This window comes from Acyrthosiphon pisum, chromosome X (genome assembly GCF_005508785.2).
Source record: "Acyrthosiphon pisum isolate AL4f chromosome X, pea_aphid_22Mar2018_4r6ur, whole genome shotgun sequence".
In the NCBI taxonomy this organism is placed as follows: domain Eukaryota; kingdom Metazoa; phylum Arthropoda; class Insecta; order Hemiptera; family Aphididae; genus Acyrthosiphon; species Acyrthosiphon pisum.
In genome coordinates this window covers 13,273,837-13,298,157 of record NC_042493.1, presented here as the reverse complement: position 1 = coordinate 13,298,157, position 24,321 = coordinate 13,273,837, and the positions used below count along the sequence as shown (strand labels likewise).

General features: G+C 31.1%; 1 protein-coding gene across 1 annotated transcript in view; it reads right to left on the bottom strand.

The window, feature by feature from the left end:
* LOC100162936 (laminin subunit alpha-1) overlaps positions 1–21,788 on the bottom strand; it is a 59,534-nt gene extending 37,746 nt beyond the window's left edge. Inside the window, exon 1 of the mRNA XM_029485953.1 lies at positions 21,291–21,788. Coding sequence (XP_029341813.1) covers positions 21,291–21,408 — 118 coding nt within the window. The 5' untranslated portion in view covers positions 21,409–21,788. The remainder of the gene's footprint in view (positions 1–21,290) is intronic.
* Positions 21,789–24,321: the final 2,533 nt, after the last annotated feature.

Genomic DNA, 24,321 nt, shown 5'->3' with positions numbered 1-24,321 from the left:
ACAACTAATTTACCTGCTACCTATTAAGATCAAAAATATTATACTTCTCAACATAAATAAAGTGCGAATTTTTCTTTTTATTTGATTTTACAATTTCATCATAATTAATTACATACATACAGAAAACAATAAGCACTTGTTCAGTTGACTAGGTATACAATTTTAAGTGAATAAAAAAAATATATAATAATATATATATTACTCCAACGTAAAATAGTTTCTAAATTGAATTTCTCTAAATGATAAGTAATGCTTAAAACCCGGTTGTTATATAAGTTATGAATGCTAATAAAATTAAAAATGTTGGTGAGTCGAGTTAAAAATAAAAATTTCTATTTACAATAGAATAAGCAGTTATATTTCTATCAATAATTATTATGGTACCTTATTATTAATAAACACAACATATAATTTATAAATTGTACTACTTTATTTTTTAAATTATTTTTATCTTAAGAACATTAATTTTTTTTAAATAATTATTATGTATATACCTTCCTTAAACTGTGATAACTAACAAATCATATTTAAATACAAATACACTGGAAATATTTGTAAATTGTAATAAATGAATATCCATTGTCGGTGACGTGTGCACTAATTTTAAACTTTGTAAATTATAGCTGTCTTCTGGATGATTACAACAATTAATAGATGGAAGTTGATTTAATATATAATATTAAAAATAATAAACAAACTCCGTCAGATATTAAACTACTTGTAAAAATAACTAACGACCTACCTATTCGAGTAAAAATGTAAAAAATAACCACAACTTTTTAACTACCTACCTATATTATAATGAGTGCCCACCTTTTACTATAAATATATGTTATAACACAAAACATATGTTTTGCTGCAAGTTATGTATCTATACTCTTCCGACAATAGTATTTTGTATTTTTGTAATATATTTTTAAAACTAAAATAAAGTTGGTTTTAACTAACTAACATTTTGATCTATCTTGACTACACTCAGTCGTTTTTAAAAATGTTTACTTTGTTAAACTAACCAAATTGTTGCAGGTGAATTGGTAGAAACTAGAACCATTACCTAATTTTAAAATTTAGGAAAACAGTATCAACACAATATTTTTTTTATTGTTATCCTAAAATTAATTCTAAGTAATTTTATATTTTTCTAACATTATTAAGGAAATAATATCAAATTGTAATTTATGAATATCAATGTTTAGTTATAAATTATAATTAATTAAAACTTTTATTAGTTCAGTGAATAATTTTAGATTTTTACCATTAGTATCAAACATACTGAATATACATTTAAAAACTAATGTTTGATGTACAATAAAATTGGAATTTCTTTTTCTTTTTAAACACGTGATGTCTTAACATAAATATATTATAATCAAACATTGTCTGTCACAATAGCCAATCGTACATAACAACATTTGTTAAGGTTATCAAAAATATTTAGTTATTACTATAAAATTAATTTAACAGAAGTAGATTAATTGTGAAATTTGTATATATTTTATTGAAATTTATATAAATATAAATTTTTGATTTCCATTAAACCATACTTCGAGTAATCTATCAATATTTACTCTTAAGCCTAAGGATTATTCCTATGTAATCTATAATTGTAATAATGGTATTAATCAAAGTTGATAAAAACATGTATTTTAAAAAAAAATTTAAAAAAAAAAACGGTTTTAATTGAACAAAATGTTTTTTATGTTTAATATACGTCTTCTTTTAAATGATATTTTTTTAACGGTTTTAAACATATTTAAAATATGATTTAATCGAGTTTAAAACAAAATATATAATTTATTATATACAACTAATGCGTAAGTACACTGTAAAAAAAAATCAATTTATTATAATTTAAATATTAAATTGATTTATATTTTTTTTTAAATTAAAAATTTTTTTTATTAAAAATTGATTTATAGTCACAAGAAAAATAATATTTAGGAGTTGACGGTATGTAATTATAAGTTATATGCTTAGAATTATATTTTTCTGTTTTAAACAACTGTTTTTTTATGTTGTTTAAATCATTTGTTTTAAACGTTTCAAACAAAACTATGTTTAATTAATTTAGATGCTTAAACTATTATCAGATTAATACATATTATACAATACCTACGTTATAAGTCAACCAACGTTAAAAGTTGTTATTTTGGGCTAGAGCTCCCATAACCTAATATTCTAAAAAAAGTTATCAAAATCTACGAAAATGTTTTGTTAGATATTCAAATCAAACGTAAAAAAAGCTTATTATACTGACATCGAAATTCTGTGAAAATAAAATCACCGATAGCTGGATGTTGAATGTTTGATATTAAATTATTATAGTAGACATCAATAATTGTTGTACATCATAATTGGAGCTTTATACATTTTGTAGCGGCTCAAGACTCAGCTTTATTTTCTAATAAGCGTTATAATTCGCATTGGGATTTTATATAAGACAGGAAACTTGTTTTATAAAAATCGAGATTCCAATAATTTTTCAACAACATTATAGTTTGTCATTTATATTTTTTTCCAGAAAAATATTCAAATTGCAGGTACACGCACTACCGTATTATTATTATGTTATTGTTATTAAATATATAAATATTTTTTATTTTGCATCCACTCGGTAAATGGAAACAATGGGGGTATCATTATAATGTAAACATTGAATATGGTCAACACAGCAGTTCACAACAAAATTGTGTCAACTGTAATAAAAATAAACAGTTTTTATTTAGTGTTTCAAACAATAAGATGCGATTTTATTTAAACGACGTAATTAATTGTTATACCGTATAGTTTTTAAGGTCATGTCTAAAATAATTTCTTCAGCGTAAGGATTTCTATTATTTAGCATCTTAGATGCTGTCGAATTATGATGAAACTCCCGACATGCAATCATACTAAATAATATGTACCAAATGTTAATCTGTCAGACAGCCGACAAAGAATTCGTTCTAATTAAGTACCTACTTACAACAATTTAATTATACCAATTAAAAAAAAAATCATATGAAAACATAAATGAGTGCTTCAAATTGTCATTACTTTTTTAACACAACGAGTAGTAAAAAACCATATAATAAAATAAGAGAACCAGAAATAAACTTTATCAAGTGGAATAATAATAAATAAAAACACCCACTTGAAATATTAGATGTATAGTTGAAGATGTATTTTAACTAAGAGGCAATTGCCCCTTTACCCCCCTGGATCCACCACTGGACACTGTAAAAAATCTAATCTTATTTATTCAAGCCATATCGCTTCTATATTATATTGTTCATATCAAATTGAATTCATTATATAATTAACATTAAAATATTATTACTTTAAGCTATTATAAACAAAGCTAACAATTAAAGACTACGAATTAAATTCTTATAACTGGTAACCTATTGGACCTACATACGACTCATTTTATTCTGATAAATGAACAGTGGATTAGTTATATTAGGTATTAAAACATCTATGAATGTGGATTCCAGCCTAATACAACTTATGTTACGAACCAACCAAGTGAGTGGAATTCAGTAGCGGATTCAAACAGTCCAATTTAAACTCTGCCCTCTGCCCTCCTTAAATCCACCGCTGGAGTGGATAGAGGGAGTTTCACAATGTTCTAACTACCTATTATTATATTTTAGATTATTCCATTTTAAATTAGTGGTTCTATGAATTTTTATAGATCGGAACAGCATAAATTCAATAATATTCATAGTTACAATACTTATAGAATCAACAATTCGAGCTATTACCTAACGGTCGATAGTCTTGAATATTTTAGTTTGTTTACATTTAACAACGATAATTATGTTTTACAGTTTACTGTTAATGTTTAAAATGTTTTTCTGTTATATTTTTAACCGTTAGTTAAAATAAATGGTCATAACCTAATATTTTACATTATTTTCAACATAATTTATTTATTAATTTATAATAAAAACTTCAACAGTAAAACTACAATTAAAATATAACAGGTAGGCGGTACCTAATCTATATTTAAAATAAAAAACTTTTTGTATGGCAGTCAACATTTTTTTTTATTTCAACAATTTTCAATATAAAACATTTCTTATCATATTATTAAACAAGTAATATGGCCTTAAAAAAATTATATACTTGTCATCATGTGAATGTTTATTAAAATGCATCGAGGGGGACGAAGATAAATAAACGTCTATGGTAAACGCTATAGTACACAATATTAGATATTAAACAGATCAGATATGATTTTTAACTAGGTTTTTAAACTATCATAAACTATAGCCACAGATTAAAATAGCATTCTTAACATTATATTATCTTTTTAAATACATTTTGTTCTAAATCTCGTTCCTTTGTTACTGCCTGTAGACAAAGAAATTATTATGATGCGATGTGCGATTACGCCATAAAATATGTTCCCTTGAATATAGAAATAACGCATAGGTACCTATTGGGATTTAGGCGATATCAATATGGTATAGATAATTTCAATTTATCAAATACTTTCATTACATATTAATTTTATACATTACCATTTATTTACCTACCATTTATAACCGAGTTTCATACTCCTAATAATGACTTTACTATATATAGAGTATAGACATATAGTAGGTACATGGCTTATTATTATCATTACATTTTTTCAATTAATAAACATATAAATTATGATAAAATATTATATTAACAAGAAAACATAATATTGGAATAGTTATTTTTTCTTAATTGTTGAGTATTTAATGTGTATATAATATATAAATATTATCTAAAGTGTATTTGGTAAATTTAAAGTATACTGTATAATATTTATATAAGGTAATTTTTTTTTTACTTTTATAATAGGTAATATTAGTTAGGAATAGATTTAAATTTATTAAAGTTACAAATGGTTAAAAAAAACTGTGAAACGAATATTATTATTGAGTTTGTTGAAGATAATTATGTTTATTTTTACCAATGTATACGACGTATACGATCATTACAATAGGTACACGTTTTAGCAGTTGCTTATTTATTTATACCTAATTTATTAAATATTGTGCCCTCCTAAAATATTATGATGGTTTTTATACTTTTTGTTTTATAGTATTTTAATTTTAACTTTTGTAAATTAAGAAAAATATAGGTAGGTACAATAGTTTAAAAAAACATATTTTTGCCAATATAAATACGTCGTATTTTGAATAAATTTCGAATTACAAAATTGGTATATTTTTATTTCTTAAAAGAGCCCATTAGTTTATATTTTATTTTACCTAGCAAGACGTAATCAATTTTTGCTTATCCTAAATGATGCCAATCCATAATTTTTAGTCCAGACACTATAAGTGTATCTTTGAAAGATTTTTTCGAATATGGAAAAGGTACAAATAAAGCAAAAACTATACAAACTATAATGATTCGTTATAGGTGCTTCAAATAAAATAATATTATGTAAACAGTACATTTTCTTATATTATAGCATATTAGATATTTTAATTATTAATTTTAGGCATAGACATAATTACATAAACAATAATATGCACCTCCCTTTCATAGCATATAATATAATAATATAATATTAATTGAATTATAACGGCTACGTGTTTAAATCATATTTTTTAAGAATAAATTAAAACGGAGTTCTTTTTGTAGATAACAAAATGTAAAACTAGCAATAGGTACCTATGAAAATTAATCTTTAAATTTGTTTGTTGAATTGCATAAAAAGTTTGTTATAAAAATAAACCATTTGTTTTTTTATAACTGAGTAATTTAATACTATTTTTATAAAATGTATATTAATTAAAAAAATATTAAATTATATTAAATATTTTTAATGAAATTAAGTTAAGTAATTATTGATTATCGATATTATAAAAAATAATAAAACATCTGATACCTATTGATACTTTAATATTTGCTAAGTCAAAATATAACTTGGAATTCTTTGAAAACAAAAAAATTCAATAGATGTAAGAACGCATTTATCATTTTCCCTTGAAGAATTAATTTTAATATATTTAATAAAAAGAGTACTGTAAAAATTAAAATAAATAACATAATATAAGTACAGTATACAGTATACACAATAGACATTAAGGGAGATGAAACAAGTGTACAACTAAATTGAGTTCTTTACATTTTTTTTTGTAGGCTTATGTGCGGAATTTTCGATTGAAACCATGGTTGTTAGCTATCTTAATATATTATATATTACTATTCATTCATAAAATTTGATTGAATGATGAAATTAGCAAATGGGCATCGCTTTTAAGCAATTTTTTTTTTTATCAAAATGTTTTTTACTATATATTATTATCTTTAAGTGCGTGTGTGTATTATTAAATTATTAATTATTGATATTGTGTGTTAAAATGTCAAGGGCCTGTCCCGTTTATTATTATAATAAATAAATAAATAAGCAATAACTAATATCAATATATCATATTATATTTCTCTGAAAACGTCATATTATTTTGTGGACAAAAAATATTTGATTAAGCTACAGTTGAGCTTCAGAGGGTGAAATTTTAAAAATGAATTTACATTAAACAAAAATATTATATGTGACAAAATTATGTTAATCCATTATATTTTTTATTACCGCCATACCTATGATAAATTCAAGAAGTCAAGAATTTTATCTTCACAATAATTATTTTGATGGCACGATTACATTTAAGTCTCGATTTAAGTGGATATATCGTTGTCATGTTAATTACATTTCTAGACCTAAGTATGTAAAATTTAATAAGGATAATAATTTATTTTGATTTTCACATTAACGCGCGATAAGTGTCCCAGTCTCCAGTACAATTAATTACGTTTTATAATATGGAGTCATCAGTAAATAATTTATAGCAAACGTTTTCGTAGAAGTTTCATTCATTTGTTACAATGAATAATTAAAAACATATTGTAATAGTTAAAATTTTTATTAAAACAAATTAATAAAATGAAATTATTATAATTAATAAGAAACAAAAAATTAAATTGTATACTATTTTCTTATTCATAATTTAATGGTTATGAAATATAATGTTGATAATAACCTAAATATTAAGTAATACGTTTTTACAATAAAATTTTCTTGCCCATTATTAATTGTTCTGATAAAAAAAGTTATCTCACTTACCTACTTATTACTTATCAATAACTTGTTCATTTATTCAAATAAACGTATAAATCTTTATAAAATATATTTTGATTTTTGAATTAGGTACAAACGTTCAGAAGTAGGAGTTAACTGTTGAGGGTAAATACAAATATAAAATATAATATACTCAGAATTAACATAGGTATATTGTTTTAATAACAACTAAATGACCACTATCCCAGATGTACCTAGATATCCTCAGAATACATTTCACATGGCTTATTAAATTACATAATTATGTACAGTTAATTTAATAACAAATAGCCAAGCTGTACTGCATATTATAGCATAATAGGTATATTAAATTACAAGTAGATGATATTAAATTTGTTATTCAACATTGGTTTTTTAAAACTCATTTAAAAACATCAAAACATTTATTTTGTGGTTCTAGTGTTATTATTTCTATACAGATACTGATCATATTATGTGGAATTAAACTATGCATCCCAGTTTTAATAGTTAAGGTGTTGCACAATTTTGCGAGTCACGTTAAATTTAATTCATAAATTAAATCTATCCAATATCCATTACTATTTAAATATTTGATTACTGGCTACTGTTCAAGAATTTGTATTATGTTCTACTATATATTTTAAAATCAGTGAAACGCGTATGCATTTTTATTTCAAATGATCGGTTGAGCAATACTTAAAATAAAATTGTAGTATTTTTATTTATGGTGAGTATTTTATATGAATAATTTCTAGGTTATAAAAAATGTAAAGTCTGCAATGACTAAATATTCATTGATAAACTAAATTGTTTTGATTCATAAACATATGTGGAACAACTATTGGAACATCAATTATTGTAGTTATTAAAATTTTACCTAGGTACCTAAGTGTTATTGTGGTATATTATACCTACAATAAACAGATAGGTACAAGTTTAATACAAAAATATAATTCACATACTATATATAGTCCTTAAGATAGAATATATTATAACAGAAAATATTTAATAATTATAAAACTGGGGAAGTAGCTATGCAGTATAGTGGTTCCAAGTGTACTACGTTGTTGAGTAGGTCACTGTAATGGATATTGTGTTAAAGTTTAATTCAAAGATAAATAATTGCAATAGCGTTATTTTTCGTTTAAATATCCAATTTTAATTTAAAATGGTCATAAAATATTTCATGAGTGTATATAAAACTTTTTTTTTATTTCACGGAAAGTTATGGAAAACCTTGAATTACATTTTTAAAGCTTAAAATATTTAAATAAAAATAAAAATTATAGTTTTGATAAAAATATGTCTGAATAATATATTATATTCACACGGTTATAACGATTTCTAGTACCTTATGTAGTTTATATCAAATAGAGTGTATTAAAACACTCCGTATAAGAACATCCTTGTTTTATGTGCTTAAAAAAATAAATAAATTAAATTTTTATTAAGTTGAATTATAAAACTATAATATAATATTATTAGATTATTATAAACTATTGTATATAGGCGGTAACCGAATAAACGAATTACACACCAAGTAAAATAAATCCTTGGTTGTTTTTTAAGTGCGAGACGACCCCACCGTGTGAGTTTTCAATGTGGGATTTTGATTGCGGGTTTATGTGTTTTCAAAAGAATTTCGGCATTTATATTGTTGAGGGGTTTGGGGTGAACAAGAAATAATACACCATTTAGGTAACATCGTACACGGAGGCGGTAGAGCATATCGTTAATAATTCAGTCGATCATGTCAATAAATTTAATGAACCTTATATGTTTTGTTGGCGGTAGATGTACCTTTTTATACTCAGTTTTATTTTTATCATTCCACCGGTTCACGGGGTTCTCATACCCACCAAATAAAACCATTTACAAATCACCGAAAATCATGACATTTGATCAGTTAATCTTTGTTCTCATATGCATAGTAACATAATAATATAAATACCCATATACGGAATACCTATAATAATATATGGGTAGGTATATTCAATAAATTACCAGTGGTTTTTATCGTCGGTCGTAAATTTTACGAATATAATATAATAGGTTTTTAATTTATTATACAGACTATTATAATTGGCATTCGTGACAAAAGCAATGGATTAAAAAAGAACTAAGTCATAATGAATTATGCACCCTAACCCCTATACTCCTAAGGTATTAGGTATACTATTAGTACTTACGGAATTTTTTCATAGTGTATACATCTGCAAAATACACTGAATGGAAATTGGCATTGTGTTTGATGGACTCTTAAATTAAACATTTTTACTTTAAGACTCAGTTAAACACGAGTAACAATAAAATACGAGAACTTTATATATATAATATATAAATTATTATAAATTGCCGGCCATCATCACAATGGCGTCAGTCTTTTGTTGTTATATCTCGCATGGAAAGCATAAAAATTAAATTTAACCTCATTACTACGAGTTTTAAAAATACAAACAGGTCGTAAAGTTTTCTCTACGTGGTAATACGATGCATATATTATTCACAGTGAAATAACATTTATAGATATTGTTTTTCTGCAACGCCTACAGGGTCGTATCTTGACATATTGTAATTACCAAATACAAATTCTTAGAAAAAGACAACTTTACCATTAATTATATTTGTATGGTTAACTTTCAATATAAAATGTTCCTAATGGCGCATCAAGTAGGCATACTAAATGTATAACTTACAATTTTAAATCACAATATTGTTATTTGTTATTTGTTATTAGGTAGGTATTTAAAAATTCAAATATGAACTGAATTGGAATTTTAGAAAATGAATGCTTTTACTCGCATTTTAGATTTTAAGATTAAGTTTAATATTCAAAGTAAAATTACATCACTATAATTTGTTAAGCTTTCAGTCACATAGTATTGATGTTTGAATAAGTATGTAAGTAAACATGTAAGTAAACGATTGTTTGATTGCCACGTACCTATGGTAATAAGAACTATGGCGGAATTATTCTATAATCAGAATAATAAATTGCATTTTGTTTCAACATGGTGTGAATCAATCTCATTTCAAATAAATTCACAAAAAAACAATGTTGTGAGTGAAGTTCAAATTTGATATATAATATATAATATATATATCTTATATTATTATATATGGTGCAAAACCTTTTAACTCTTACCGAACAAAAATATGTTACTTGTGAAACAATATAAAAAAAAGTACGATTAATTGAATTTGTTTCAAAAACAGTGGAGTATAAAATAAATGAGAAATGCATTTCTATAATTGGTGTACAATGAAGTTTAATATTAATTGTTCGAGTGTAAACGAAGTATAATACACATTTTTGTCTTTAAAAATGTTATGGTATAATATAATTTATATTATATACCTGTACCTACACTACCTAAAATCGATTGAATAAAACTTTATAACCGATTAGCACGCTCGATATCGGTAATAGATATTTGGGTTTCATGTGTAGGTACCTATAATTACCTATAATTATTTTATATTTTTTTTACATTTGTTGGTAATATATTATAATGCATACGCGGACGGTTATTGAATAGGTATGTCAATATGGAATAATAACGATTTGAAATGCTTGTACCCGCGTGACGTCGTGACACATAGCATTATTTGGAGCTAAAAAAAAGTCGAAGGGAACAATCGACACTGTTACATTCCTGAGGCGCAGACCAGGACATTTGTCGGAGTCAATAATATTATGTTATTAGATGTTGAGGTTTTTATGTCAAAGCCGTATATATTTGAACTGGGATGTGTAACAGCGGCGGCGGGTGCAAATGTCGAGGAATTACCAACTCCGTGACTTGAATATTCCTGTCGGTGGGCACTTACGCTTCCAAGTTATTTCAGCGGTCCGAACCAGCTCCACCGGATTCTTTGTATATACGTATATATACATTATTCACGTAATATAATATCCATCCGTAGGTACACGCACACGCCGACGGAGGGTTATCGTAATTAAAGCGTCTCAAAAACGTGTATTCAGTGTACATGGCAGACGGGCTGTTTGGACTGCCCAAATGTATACACACATACACATGTATATTTATACACACGAATATGTATTCGATTGTTTAGGTACATTATAAAGGGTTTACGTGGGAAATAAAAACAAAACCTAAACCAAAGTTTTCCTCTATTGTTGAGGTCAAACGATGACAACATGTGGACTACTACAGACTACTCACTGCTCCACTATTATTACTGCTATATGTACTATTAAATACAATAATACCTACCATACAACACAGCGGCATTAGGTATAGATCGGTTCGTTGTTCCGTATTACAAATGAATATTCATTTTTTAAAACGAAAAAGTTTCGTGAGCAAAAAAAGGATAACAAAGCCCTGTGCATTTCCGTTTATGGTTTTTTTTGTTGTTGTCTTTTTTGTTGTTATATATTATTTATATATATATATATTCCCATACAGCAGCACAGTAATGGTCTCACGGGGTTCCCGGAATGCGATCCGTTGTTAATGGTCAAAACCTCATTTTTTACCATTATAATCGGCCGCATGTGTTCGAACCGGTGTTCGTGACGGTGAGTGGTCCGGGGGAGGGGGAGGGGGGAGGGTGCAAGTGGTGCGACGGCGTTTTAAAAACGTGGAAAGCAGAAACAATTTGTCTTTTGGCGGCGGCCGAAGTAAAAACTGAGTTTTGTGTTTGCGCGTATATTGTATAATATTATTATAAAAAATGCGGCCCGAAGAAACGCGTATGTATAGGGATATTATATTATTTAAGAGAACCTGCGAAGTACCAAGTGAAAAGAAAAAAAACCACACGGGCGCGCGCGCGCATAAAAGCGTCTGCACTATACATACGGGGAACGACGAGTGGTAATAATAATTCGTAAGAGCGAGTACAGTATTTTAAACACGTGTTGACAGTTATCCCTGTTAATAAACGTCTCTGCGCGACGGATGATAATAATAATAACAATATTTAACTGGGTGCTGCACACACTTTTTATTTTTCCTCGTGTGATGGCGTTCGCGTGTATACCTACCCACCTCGTGACGAACGCACCGCAGCACAACCATATAATATTATGTGTAGGTACACGTTAATGTGTTATACTACTATACAAAGGATTATACATATATATTTATACGTTTTTAAGTATATTATACAGGTATTGTACTACTATACACCACCGGCTCGGTCGGTCATTCCGTTAAGTGGTCCGGATCTGAGCAGCGGTCTACCGTCCAAAAATGGAAACCTTCCACGGAGGAATGTGCCGAAGACACGTGTCGTTCGTGGCCCCGTATGACGTACGCGGGGGGAGGATTTATGTCAACAAGACGCGCGCGTGACAGAAGTCGTAAATATGTGTGTACGTACGTATATGTGTGTGTCTGAGTGCGCGTGCGTGTGTAGTGTGTGTGTTTAGGTGTGTGTATGCGCGCGCGTGCATAATACATTAATACAGCTGCTGCAGGTATGCACCGCCGCTGTGGCGTTTAGAGCATTATAATAATATCGCCGTATCATTATATCTATCCCGGTCGGTGGGGAGAAGGAGTAACCGTATTAGGTAAAATGTATATAAACCTACTTGAAATGTCGACGGAGGATGCACGAAATTAATTTTTTTTTTCCCATCTATTACCACCGAATTTTTCCCATCGTAAATACTACACTCGTCGTCCCGTCTCCACGTACCACCACCAACCGGTACGAGGCGGCGACCGCGCTGACCGAACCGTATATAGGTATACGGCAATGATAATAGTAATATAACTGGCCGCTCTACTAAAAAAAAAAATAAATAAATACCTATACTGTACCTATAACCACACGACGACGTTCGTATATTGCTGCAGTGCGATCGTTTCTGGCCGTGTGAAAAACGTTAACGTCCGATTTTTATTACGCGTCCAAACGTGTACTGTGTAGACGCATATTATACAGGTAGATGTATATATAACATTATACAAAACGCGGCCGAAGACTATACAGGTACCACGATACGACGACGAAGTTTACATGCCGTCACCGCTGCATCTGTATACCTATATTTAATGACTGCAGCGCCGGTCTCTTAATGAGGAACCGTTTGAAGTTTTGCGGTAAAAACGGTATATAGGAGGTACCTACCCAGATAGTAATAATAAAAACGAATATAAAAAGATAAACGTGCATCGACGGCGGCGTATACACGGTGGCGGCAGCGGTCGACGGTTACTGGTTAGTATAGGTATAATACTGGTGCAGGTTGTAGTTATAATAATATATTATTATTATTTTTTTATAATATTATGTTTAGCGAACTTATAATATTATATTATAAGTTCGTGATTCACGACTTTCAGCCGCCGCCGTCCCGCAGCAGGTCGTTAATTTCGTCGTTTTCTCTCCCCCGTCGCCGACATCAAAACACGTTCGTATGGGACATAGGTATTAGGTACACAATAATATTATTATTTCTGTTTGGTCTTACGAATATCCTATCGAACGATTATAAAACGTCATCCGTGTTTGTCAGCCGCCCGCAGCGGCAGTCGTTACGACGGACCTCCCCGGAATTGATGATCTTCGAGTCGTATATATGAGTGTTTGTGTGAATCTGTGTCTGAGTGTGTGTGCGTGTATCTAATGAATAATGATATTCAAACCGGGCGACTCGAGTCTATAAGGAATTCGGGGCATTCGGTCTGCTCGAAAATATAGGTACGTGACGACCACCCACTAGGTTAATTTTCACGCGAATAAATAAATTTTCCACGTTCTGTCATTAGGTAGGTACGCAATGTCGTAAGGGAATAATAATATATATTGCGAATATTTATATTAAACTATTTTAATACCGTTTGCAGATCAGGAGCGCGACGCGCGCGTTGTCTAGTCGATTTTTTCAAATTTCTGGTACGAGAATTCCAAATATTTAAATTTCTCGCGGCGTTCAAATTTAATATATTATGTCCCTGCGTTATCGGAATTTTTGTGTATTTCGTACGACGCATAGCCCATTATAATAATATCATCATTATACGATCCGTTTCTTATATATTTTGTCTGTATATATTATAATCGAAACACGCGATTATGCAGTTACGCAGTTCTCCGTTCACGTACGGTTTTGTCGGGGCGATTCAGAACGTGTGAAAGATTCAGGTCTCGCTAAAAATGCCTTTTATTCGACTCGTACAACAGCTACAACAGCCGTCGCCGTCGTCGGTTTTTACCACAGCTAATCCCAATCGATTTTGTCCTCGGCCGTATAATCGGATTTTATGATCATACCTACATGTACTGCAGCAGTATACACTATAGGCACCTACCTACCTATACTACAACAATAATAATCATATAATATATTGCCTACCTGAAGCAGTACCTATACATCTCGGGCCACGGTATTGTTAAAACGAAAATATAATGCAATCGAACGAAATCTAAATCCGTGTGTGGCACCTATATATGCGCCCGCAGAGAGTTTTTATATACGATGAGGACCACCGAAAAGGAAACACAACATCATGTACCGCCCCTGCGGTCGGAGCGCGCGTGCGTGAATATAACATGGGCACGTATTATTATTATACGTGTAAGTCCGACTGCGTTCAGGGTGGCTCGGTGGTGTAAATATATCGTTTTATTGTATATATTATGTTCAGTGTCGCATTGTTTGTCCCTTGTGCGACACGGCCGACCGTCGTGTTTGGCCTGCACGGTACACAATGCAACACGGACCAGCACGTTATATTATTATGTGGTACAATAATATAATAATAATATACGAGCCTGGGACGGCGGCATGCAGAATAATATGAAGAAAAAAAAATGAAAAAAATAAGGGAAAAAAATAATAACAATAAATACACCCAATATTCACAAGTCAAAACCAAACCTTCCACTGCAGGTCCAATATAATAAAATATTATAACGTATATACGCGTCTATTGTGCTTGTGCATATACGGTTTCGTGCGGTGTTCTCGAAACGAATGAGCCGTTCTAAATCTTATTTCTTTCTTTTCTTCCCCGAAGTGATCAAATTGATTTTATTATGTTACGCACTAAAAGTCACGTACTTATACATATATAATATACTCCAGCAGTGTTCATAATATATAACATTGGATGTTTACGACCTTCGGACAGAATTTCACTGGTATTTAGATAATATTATATAGTCGCTATGATACATACTATTTTTTTCTTGTGGATGATGTGTAACACCAACGAAGGGCATCGAGACATTTTACCAAGTTTGAGATTTTAAAATGTTATTTTTGTTGAATGTTATACTTTTACCATGCCTACGCGCAAGATCACATGCACATTATTTTCAACACCACACACACAATGTCACAATCACATAGGCACAAAACTCCTCGACGGCCGGTTGCGAGGCAAAAATGAAAAATGTAAAATGTATTTATTATTATTGTCACAATGTCAGATATCACGAGACTTTTTGCTGATAAATCGTACCTCTACTCACACAATCACCAATAAATTATTTCTAAATTAGCCGTATAAGGATACCAATGCCTCCCGTGTTAGCTATTGTTCCATTGCTTTTCTAAATCGTGATCGTGGGGCGTGGACACTAACTCGATTCTACATCAAACACATAATCATTATTTGATAACTGTAACATAGATAATAACTGTAACTTGTAAGGAACCCGGTAAAAAACAGTTTATAATTCAGATGCCTACTGTCTATACAAAATGCAATGGCCATTTGTTGTAACTTGTAAATAGTGATGTACATTAATTTATAGGATATTATGTTATTTAGAATTAAGAGCACACCCACAGAAATTAATTACTACCACAGAACAAATATGTGAGTTCGAACTCAACAATTAAAACAGAAAACGATAGGTATTCTAGCGAAAAACAAATAAGTGTTGGAAAATCAATGTCTTTTATTATTGTTCATTGGAGCTATCTACGTAAAACAATTACATCTCATCGGTTACGTAATTCATACAGGATTTAAACAAGTACCTATACTATTAAAAGAATGTAAAAATCATATTAAAAGCACGATCTGTTTTCACTCTCCTAAGTCCTAACTTACACGCATCATAATAATTATGCGTTCAGCAATACCAATATTGTGTTAATAATATAACCATAATAAAATAACAAAAAAGAGTGAATTGACACATTGTCGCAAAATTTAAAGGTAAGAAAACTATCTTAATCACCTAACAGGATTTTATGGATATTTCTATTTAAAAGCTAATTATTATAAACATTTTTAAAGTGTAGGTACTATTCTACATAGCTATATGGTAAACTCACTTAAATTAAAATATTAATACAAGCTTACGACGTGTCCCTGTCAATAACATTCTTATCTTTCAGTTTAATAATAGGTATGTCAATTCACTCTAACATTAAATCATTTTAAAGCTAACAACACAAGGTTGGTTCTACTGAAAGCAAATTTAGTGTGTTGGGCGTGGGGCAGACGGATAAAACAAATAGTGAACCGACATTCTTTTAGTAAAATGCATATAGTCAATAACATATATGAATGTAATCCAGTAGGTAACAAAGATATTTATAATAAAGACTAAAGAGTGATAAGAAAACGGCAAACAAAATAAATAAATGTATAGCGTGCTGAATTTGTCAACAAATGTTCTATAGAGAAAAAATATCTTATTTAATAGGGGGATTACAGTAGACATATACGTGGGTTCTGAAATGAACGAGGTTAATACAATTTCAATATTTAAACGTGTATAGATATTATTTTGAACTCCAGAAGTAACCTTGGAACGTGAGCATGGTACCTAATTGGTCTTAAACACATATGAATTTGAAAATGAGTTAGAAACTTCACCCAAAAAAGTAATTGGATCATTAGTGATTAGTCAAATAAGAAATATTCTATTAAATGTATAGGTGTGTGATATAAGGTTATATGTTATACCACATGGACATTAATCGTTAATATTTTATAATTTTAAAATAAAATAAAATAATTTTTGGTTCAACCTAACTTACTACTGATAAAAAATCATAAAAATCATACCTCTCGAAAAACTATCAACTTACACTGTGTAACATAAACGTTAGATACATGTATTTAATTGTACTTGCTTAGTCGCATTTAGTAAATAATTAAATAGGTAAACAATTATTAGGAAAAAGTATATTTACTACAAGAACATAGATAGTATAGTAATATGGTACCTACTTTCTAGAATAACAACCATCTCAAAATATTATATACCGAGATAAATGTTAAAACATTTTTTAGTTGAAAATCATTTTGTTTGAGAAAATTATGATTTTGAGACTATGAAGTTAAACTTATTGATAGTACATAATGCAATTGTAGTATCAAAAGATATGTTTTTAGTAGGTACATGTTTGACGCAAACATTTTTTCTGATTCGTGTAAGTATATATGAAATATACCAATGTATTATTACGAGTATTATTATACACTATACAAAATGCACAGGTACAAATAATTTAATATAATATAATTAAATTACTATTATACGGCTTATTGTTAAACTTTTTTATAAACGATTCTACGGAAGAAATTCATTTCCACTTTGATGTGTACAACTTAAACGAAAACAAAGTTTTTCGTAAACCATATGGTTTCCTCTCTTCCACCATAATCACCTTTCTTCCAACAACCGCATACCGAACAGTCCACTAGGTAACAATAACCGGTACGAAACAAAACCGTTTACCTCTTATATATACCTACTTAATGCGTAGTTAACTAGTAACGTTACTACGTTAGTATCATTTTTATCGTTACAATGTCGCTAGCGTCGACGAACCATAATACAGGCGCTAAAAGATACAATATCAAACACAAACTAATTTAAATTCAAATACAAAATATATACGTATATATAACATAATATACCACCTGTCTTATACTCAAAAGTATTCTTTATTATATTGTACCAAAAATAATACTATTACCTATAGACTATAGTGCATACAAAAACCTTGTTTTGTGTACATTTATTAAATTTTATTTAGTCTTTTCTACTTTAAGTAAATTGTAAACATTATATTTCATTACAACGAATCAAATATAACGAAAAGATAGATAATTACAAATATGTAAAGAATTCATTAAAATTGTTGGTATTTTGAAAATTCAATGGATATATACATATATTTGTAAAACATTATTCCAAATAGTACTTTTAAAACTCGTTTTAAAATTTGTTATCCTGGAATTCTTAAGTAGGTAAATAATATACAAAAACAATAACAGACACAATTTTGGTGAACGAGAGTGTCCGCTATTCAGAGGTTTCACTGTATTATGTTTTTAAATTATTACCCAATAATTTTGTCGAGTTAAGCATTATATTATACTTTACAAAAATCGAATAGAAAATGAATATGTTTGAAACAAAATATTAGATAGGACTACGAACTAAGTGAACTTTTTAAAATGCACCTACTAAAAAATGATTGTTTATCGTAATAATAATAACCTTAAAACTTAAACATTTAATAGAATATTTCGTTAAATGTATAAAACTAAAACTACACTGAATATAATATACATGATTATTAGATTAGAAAATAAAAAACAAAATAAGTAAAAATACAATTAATTAGACTGACACAAGAAAAACCTGTATACCCGACAAAGAAAACGATCTTAGGCAACATCGGGAAGATGGAATCAACTGATTTAAAAAACAGCTTTTTTGACTAGAAAATAAGTGTTATTCAAGAGGTAGGTATATAATACTGCATACCTACTCAGAATAATATACTTAATATAGGTATATATTATAAGATATTCAAGAATTATCGAATGTCAGTTAGGTATTTAAGTTAAAGAAATAAAATTGTATGAATTAAGGTATACGATTCATCGGCCGTGTTGATTTTTCTTCTATACTTTTAGAACAATAATGTCTCATGGCCGGTCTCATGTCTGTATAATTTTAATACATTGAAATAATAAAATCACTGTGTATTAATTATATTTAAATATAATATATATAATGATCAATGACCTTTAAGGATACTTATACAGTTACCTATAGATACCTAAGATCTGAATTCAATACTGTTTTTTAATTGCAGTTTAAACGTATAAAGTATCAAATCCGATGACACATAATATTGTGGTACCTATACAATATTATATTCATTATGAATGTTCACTATCATCATTAGAGCTGTTTACAAAAACATAATTCTATGTACCTAAGCAGTAAGCTACTATACAATATTTGTCGTGTTGTTTGTCCACGTTATTTTAGTATGACATAAATAATAAATTATGACTCGTATAGAATATTATCTTAAACCTTTTTACTAATTGTACCTAATCAAAGCATAATAATTAAACATTATTTAGGCAACCCGATTCTATTAACAACCGCTAAATAAAATAAATAAGCATCAAACTCAGTGTAACCCGGTGTAATCGAAACAATACATTTTTCAATAAATATTTTTTTAATGATTTCATGTCATCTGTGATGGTGTAACAAACGCATACCTAAATATAATACAAAACAGAATTCAAACGGCTAGTATAAAATACTAGTGTTCTAACAGTTCAAATATGAATACAAATATTTTTTTCTTAGTAAAATAAAATCATATACATACCTAGTTCTAACGACTACCAACTATGTACAAACAACTATTATAGTTGGTTCTTCAGTATTCAGTAATATACGAGGTAATATAATATAATATTCGGTATATGTATTATGTACATTGTACTTATTAACATAGTGCACGAGTCAGGTGGTTGCCTAGAACCCTCTCGTCAGTAGGAGGGACCTTCACCATGGGTTATCAATAAATATGTACATACCCAAACTAAAACGAGATTCTTAATACTATAGGTGTAGTTTAACGATGACGACGACATTACGACGTACCTATGTGCACTTAAGTACACGCTGTCGTTTGCGCCGTAACGCGGTCCATCGCAAAAAAAAAGGTAAAAACAAAAACAAATTTGACCAAAGGCGTTTGTTTTAAAGGCATTTTGTTATTTACAAATGAGTTATTTAGAGGGGTGGGATTTCAGGCACTTAACAGTATAATAATAATTAAGATTCCTTAACATTGTTTTATGGTAATTATGATTAACGCGAAGAATAGGGTAGACTCGCATTTGGTGTTGTAGCGGTGATGGATGAAGTCCCCACGGAAAATAATAATTATTACTGGAACGTTTATAGGTATAGCTGGTATACTAGGTATAATATGTAACACACATGTCTATATATGACATGGAAATATGGAATATCAGCTAGGCGCGGCTTGGAAATCTCACTTACCCCCACCCACCAAACTTAGTGGTGACACTTTCATGAAAATTAACAAGTAACTCTTCTCTCTTCCCTGGATTGAGACTATTTTGAGCCCTAAGGCCAAACATTTTTAAGATTCAATATCCATGCATATTGGTATTTGTTGGTAGGTAGGTATACGGTAGTATATTGCCAAATTGGCAAATTATGTATTATATTTTTCAAAATAAGAAGACATGTTTCTTCGCTAGGTATCATCAACAATTGTAATATCATTGTTTTCCGTCGGCTTACCAATGTTATTTTATAGTTTATACCCAAACATATTTTTTTATTGTTATACGCAGTAAATTATTTGGGTCCATTAACGCAGAATTAACACTTTGATACATCCCTTCTAAGATACTATTACTGACAAGAAAATCCACGGGCAAAATCATAATGTATGTATTTTTAGAATAGGTAGGTACTAGGTGTACTGTAACAGTCGAGTGTACAGTATTGCCGTACTTGTGAATTGTGACGCGTTGCAAAAAATATGATATTGTGATATTATTTAAGAAATTATCCTTATAAGTACCTTTACGACAAATAAAAATATCATCGTCCAAATAATAAATAAACGGTACCTATTTTAAACGGAAATTCAAAATATATATCCCCCCGCGGAGCCGCGCCTGTGTAGTATTAGATGGGTAGGTATTAATATTTCGGCATTATACGGAGTTGTGCATTTTATAATAATAATATTATACCTACACATATTGATGTATATATACCGATGCCGCTGGAACCCGTTTCGTACACGAGTCGCGGTCATCAGCGCGCGACCGGCGCCCGGCGCGTGACGAAATCGGAAGACGACGATATTATTACAACCATAATACGTTATTACCGCGCGAATGTTTGATATCATTGATTATAATATTATTGGTTAGGTAAAAATTAGAAAACCACAAGACAAATTTACCTGAGGCGGAGACGATCTTGGACGTTGACACCAACAGCACCATCAGCAGTGCCGCCGCAGCCAGCGCCGACTTGGGCCGGAACCGGGCAAGGGCCCTGAGTGCATCCTCGGCCGGCATGATGATAATGATACGATCGTTACGGATATTCGTCCGTAGGCTGTGTGTCTTTCGCGCGCGCTATCGAATCCGTTCGGCGTGTGCCGAGCTCACGCGGTCATTGCACTCGGGCGATCCGTCCGATGCGGGGAATGGCGTTCGCGAGCGATATTGGTGTACGGTGACGATGACGCGATGGGACACGCGAGGTGAACAAATCGAACCGATCGACGGCGGTCGGGTTACTTGACTCCGTCCGGCCCCGTTCTTCGGGCAGGAACAAGTCGCTAGTAGCTCGCTTGGGCACAACCAAGAAGAACACACCTCACCGGAACACGCTCACAAACTCTCACACACTAGCACACCGCTTACCGTCCGCGCAGACACTAGTCGCACACCGGTACAACGCGCGCGTATACTATCGCCGCCGCCGCCACCACCACCACCACCGCCACCAGCACTACCACCACCACCACCACCGTGGTAGTCATTACTACTACGACGACAACTGAGTATAATGCACTGCCACCACCACCGCCGCCGCAGCCACCGCCACACTACCATTATACGCTATTATAACACACGGCGCACACGGTACGGACTGCATAATATTATTATTATACAATATAATATCATACTATTATTATTGTCGCGTCCCGATGATAAAATATCCGAAAAAAAGGTCTCTAAGAGGGTCTCTCACACTCCGGTGTAACGAATCGCGTAGGCATATCGGATTATTATTATTTGCTCGACATTCCGAGTTCCATCCCGCGGCGATAGCTAGCGGCGATAATTCGTACACGCACGGCGATGACACGTACCTATAATAATAATAATAATATAAATGCGTGTAAATAATATGCTATCAACAATAACTGTCATCCATTGAACGGCAGCGAAACAAAAACTAAATTAAAAAATAATATGAACCTACACATATATTATAATTTTTTTTTTGCTTTAGTTGTAGGTTTGAGTAAAAAAAAAACCCAGCACAATAAAATAATATTTTTATGACAGATGGGAAAACGCCAGTGACCGCAGTGCAACTGTGCTAGTCGCATAACATGCGACGAGCGGTCGTGTCTGCGCCACTGTAATAAAGTCTCCGCAGTAATACGTTTCCCTTGTGACTTCGGTTGCAATCATTATTATTGTAATATCGTAATTTCCGCGGGAAATCAAAAAGTGAGATTTAATACCTCGTTTTACCAACGATTTTTTTTAACCGTTGGATTACCGCATAATAATAATATGCGCGTTGTACAACAGTCGTCAGCGCGGTACCTACACGACGTTGTCATTAATTAATATTATTATAAAAAAACAATATTGTTGTTGTTATTGTTGTTGCACGGCGTCGCGCGTATACGGCGCGGCAGCAGATCGGACGCGCGACGGCCGATAAAAATCGGTCTCGGCGATGCCCCGGTGCCGGGGAAGCTTGGTCTGGAGACGAGTGCAGCGCCGCCGCACACCGGTGCACCGTGCAGTGCAGTGCGGTGCAGTGCGGTGCGGCGGTGGCGGAGGCCGTGTGCGTGTGACGGAGAGATGAACCTGAAATAGTTGTACGGACGGACGACGGACGCGACCGTGTTGGCGGCCGTGGCGCGGGGCGGGCAGGGGGATGGTCGCCGCGCGCGCGTTTATCTTTAGTCCGATCACAGCCGCCGCCAACCGTCCGGCGACGTTGGCGTGCGCGCGAGTGTCGGTGCGTGCGTGTGCCGTGTACGTTTGCTTTTTACCGCGCGGGCACGGCTCATGTCAGCGACGGCGGCGCACATAATAATAATAATAATAATAATAATAATAATATTGTTATTGAATTTCGTTGACGACTCGAAACATGATCGGCGCGACTACGTTTCGATCGCAGCCGTACCTGTACGAGATAACGATATAATGTTTTTTTTTTAATATAACGATGTGGGTGCGGACAAACGAGCTGGCTCCTCTCGGACGGCAGTATTATACGGTCCCCTTCGCAGATATCATCTGTGATATTACCTATATGATTAGTTTGTACCTACCTAATAATATTATTTTTCTTGTCGTTCGATAAAATAATTTCACTTTCACCGTGGGAACATTAATAATCCGATTGACGCTTTTACGTATTCCTGTAATCGTGGGTGCAGCCACTCGGCGGTAGGTAGCTGATACGCACTGCAGGTTAGGTTATAGGTATACTTATATATACGTAGGCACGTTAATGTACAATACGCACATAGTGACGGGACGACGCCACGACCGCGACGGGGTGGGAGAGGATCAAGATAAATCCACTCCAATACCTACCAAAAAGAAATAATCAGATTTAAAAGTTAAAATTAACAGAATAAAAATAATATATAAACACTTTGTTATTATTGGAATGTGAAGAGGAGCAACCCAAGGAATTTTTGATTTTACAATGATATGTTTTATTATATCTATGTCTGCCATCGGATTTTTGAACTTAATATAATATTTTGATTCCAATAACCTAACAATTTTTCTCAACAGTTAGGATAAACTAAAAAACAAATCGGAAAACGGAGATATTATAATATTTACGCAGCATTGGTTTTCGACAACATAGATTTTATTTTATTTTTGTAATTCAACAAAAATAATCGAAACTATTGACTGTGTTCACCAAATAATAAATATTGAGATTAGTATTTTCTAGACATGATATAATTCTCAAAAAAGTTTGGTACTTTTTGAGCTATACCTAAACATGAATGTTTTGAATTTTCCACTTTTGTTTCTTGGTCAAAATGCTTGAAAATGTTATATGTAATACCTACAATACATTATGTATACATTATACACGTTTCCGATTCACCATTGGTTTTGTTATTTATTTTTAAAACAATATGGCAGCGCTAATGCAAGCAGTTATAAGTAATTTAAATTGAGAATCACTTTTACTAAGACTTAGAAAAT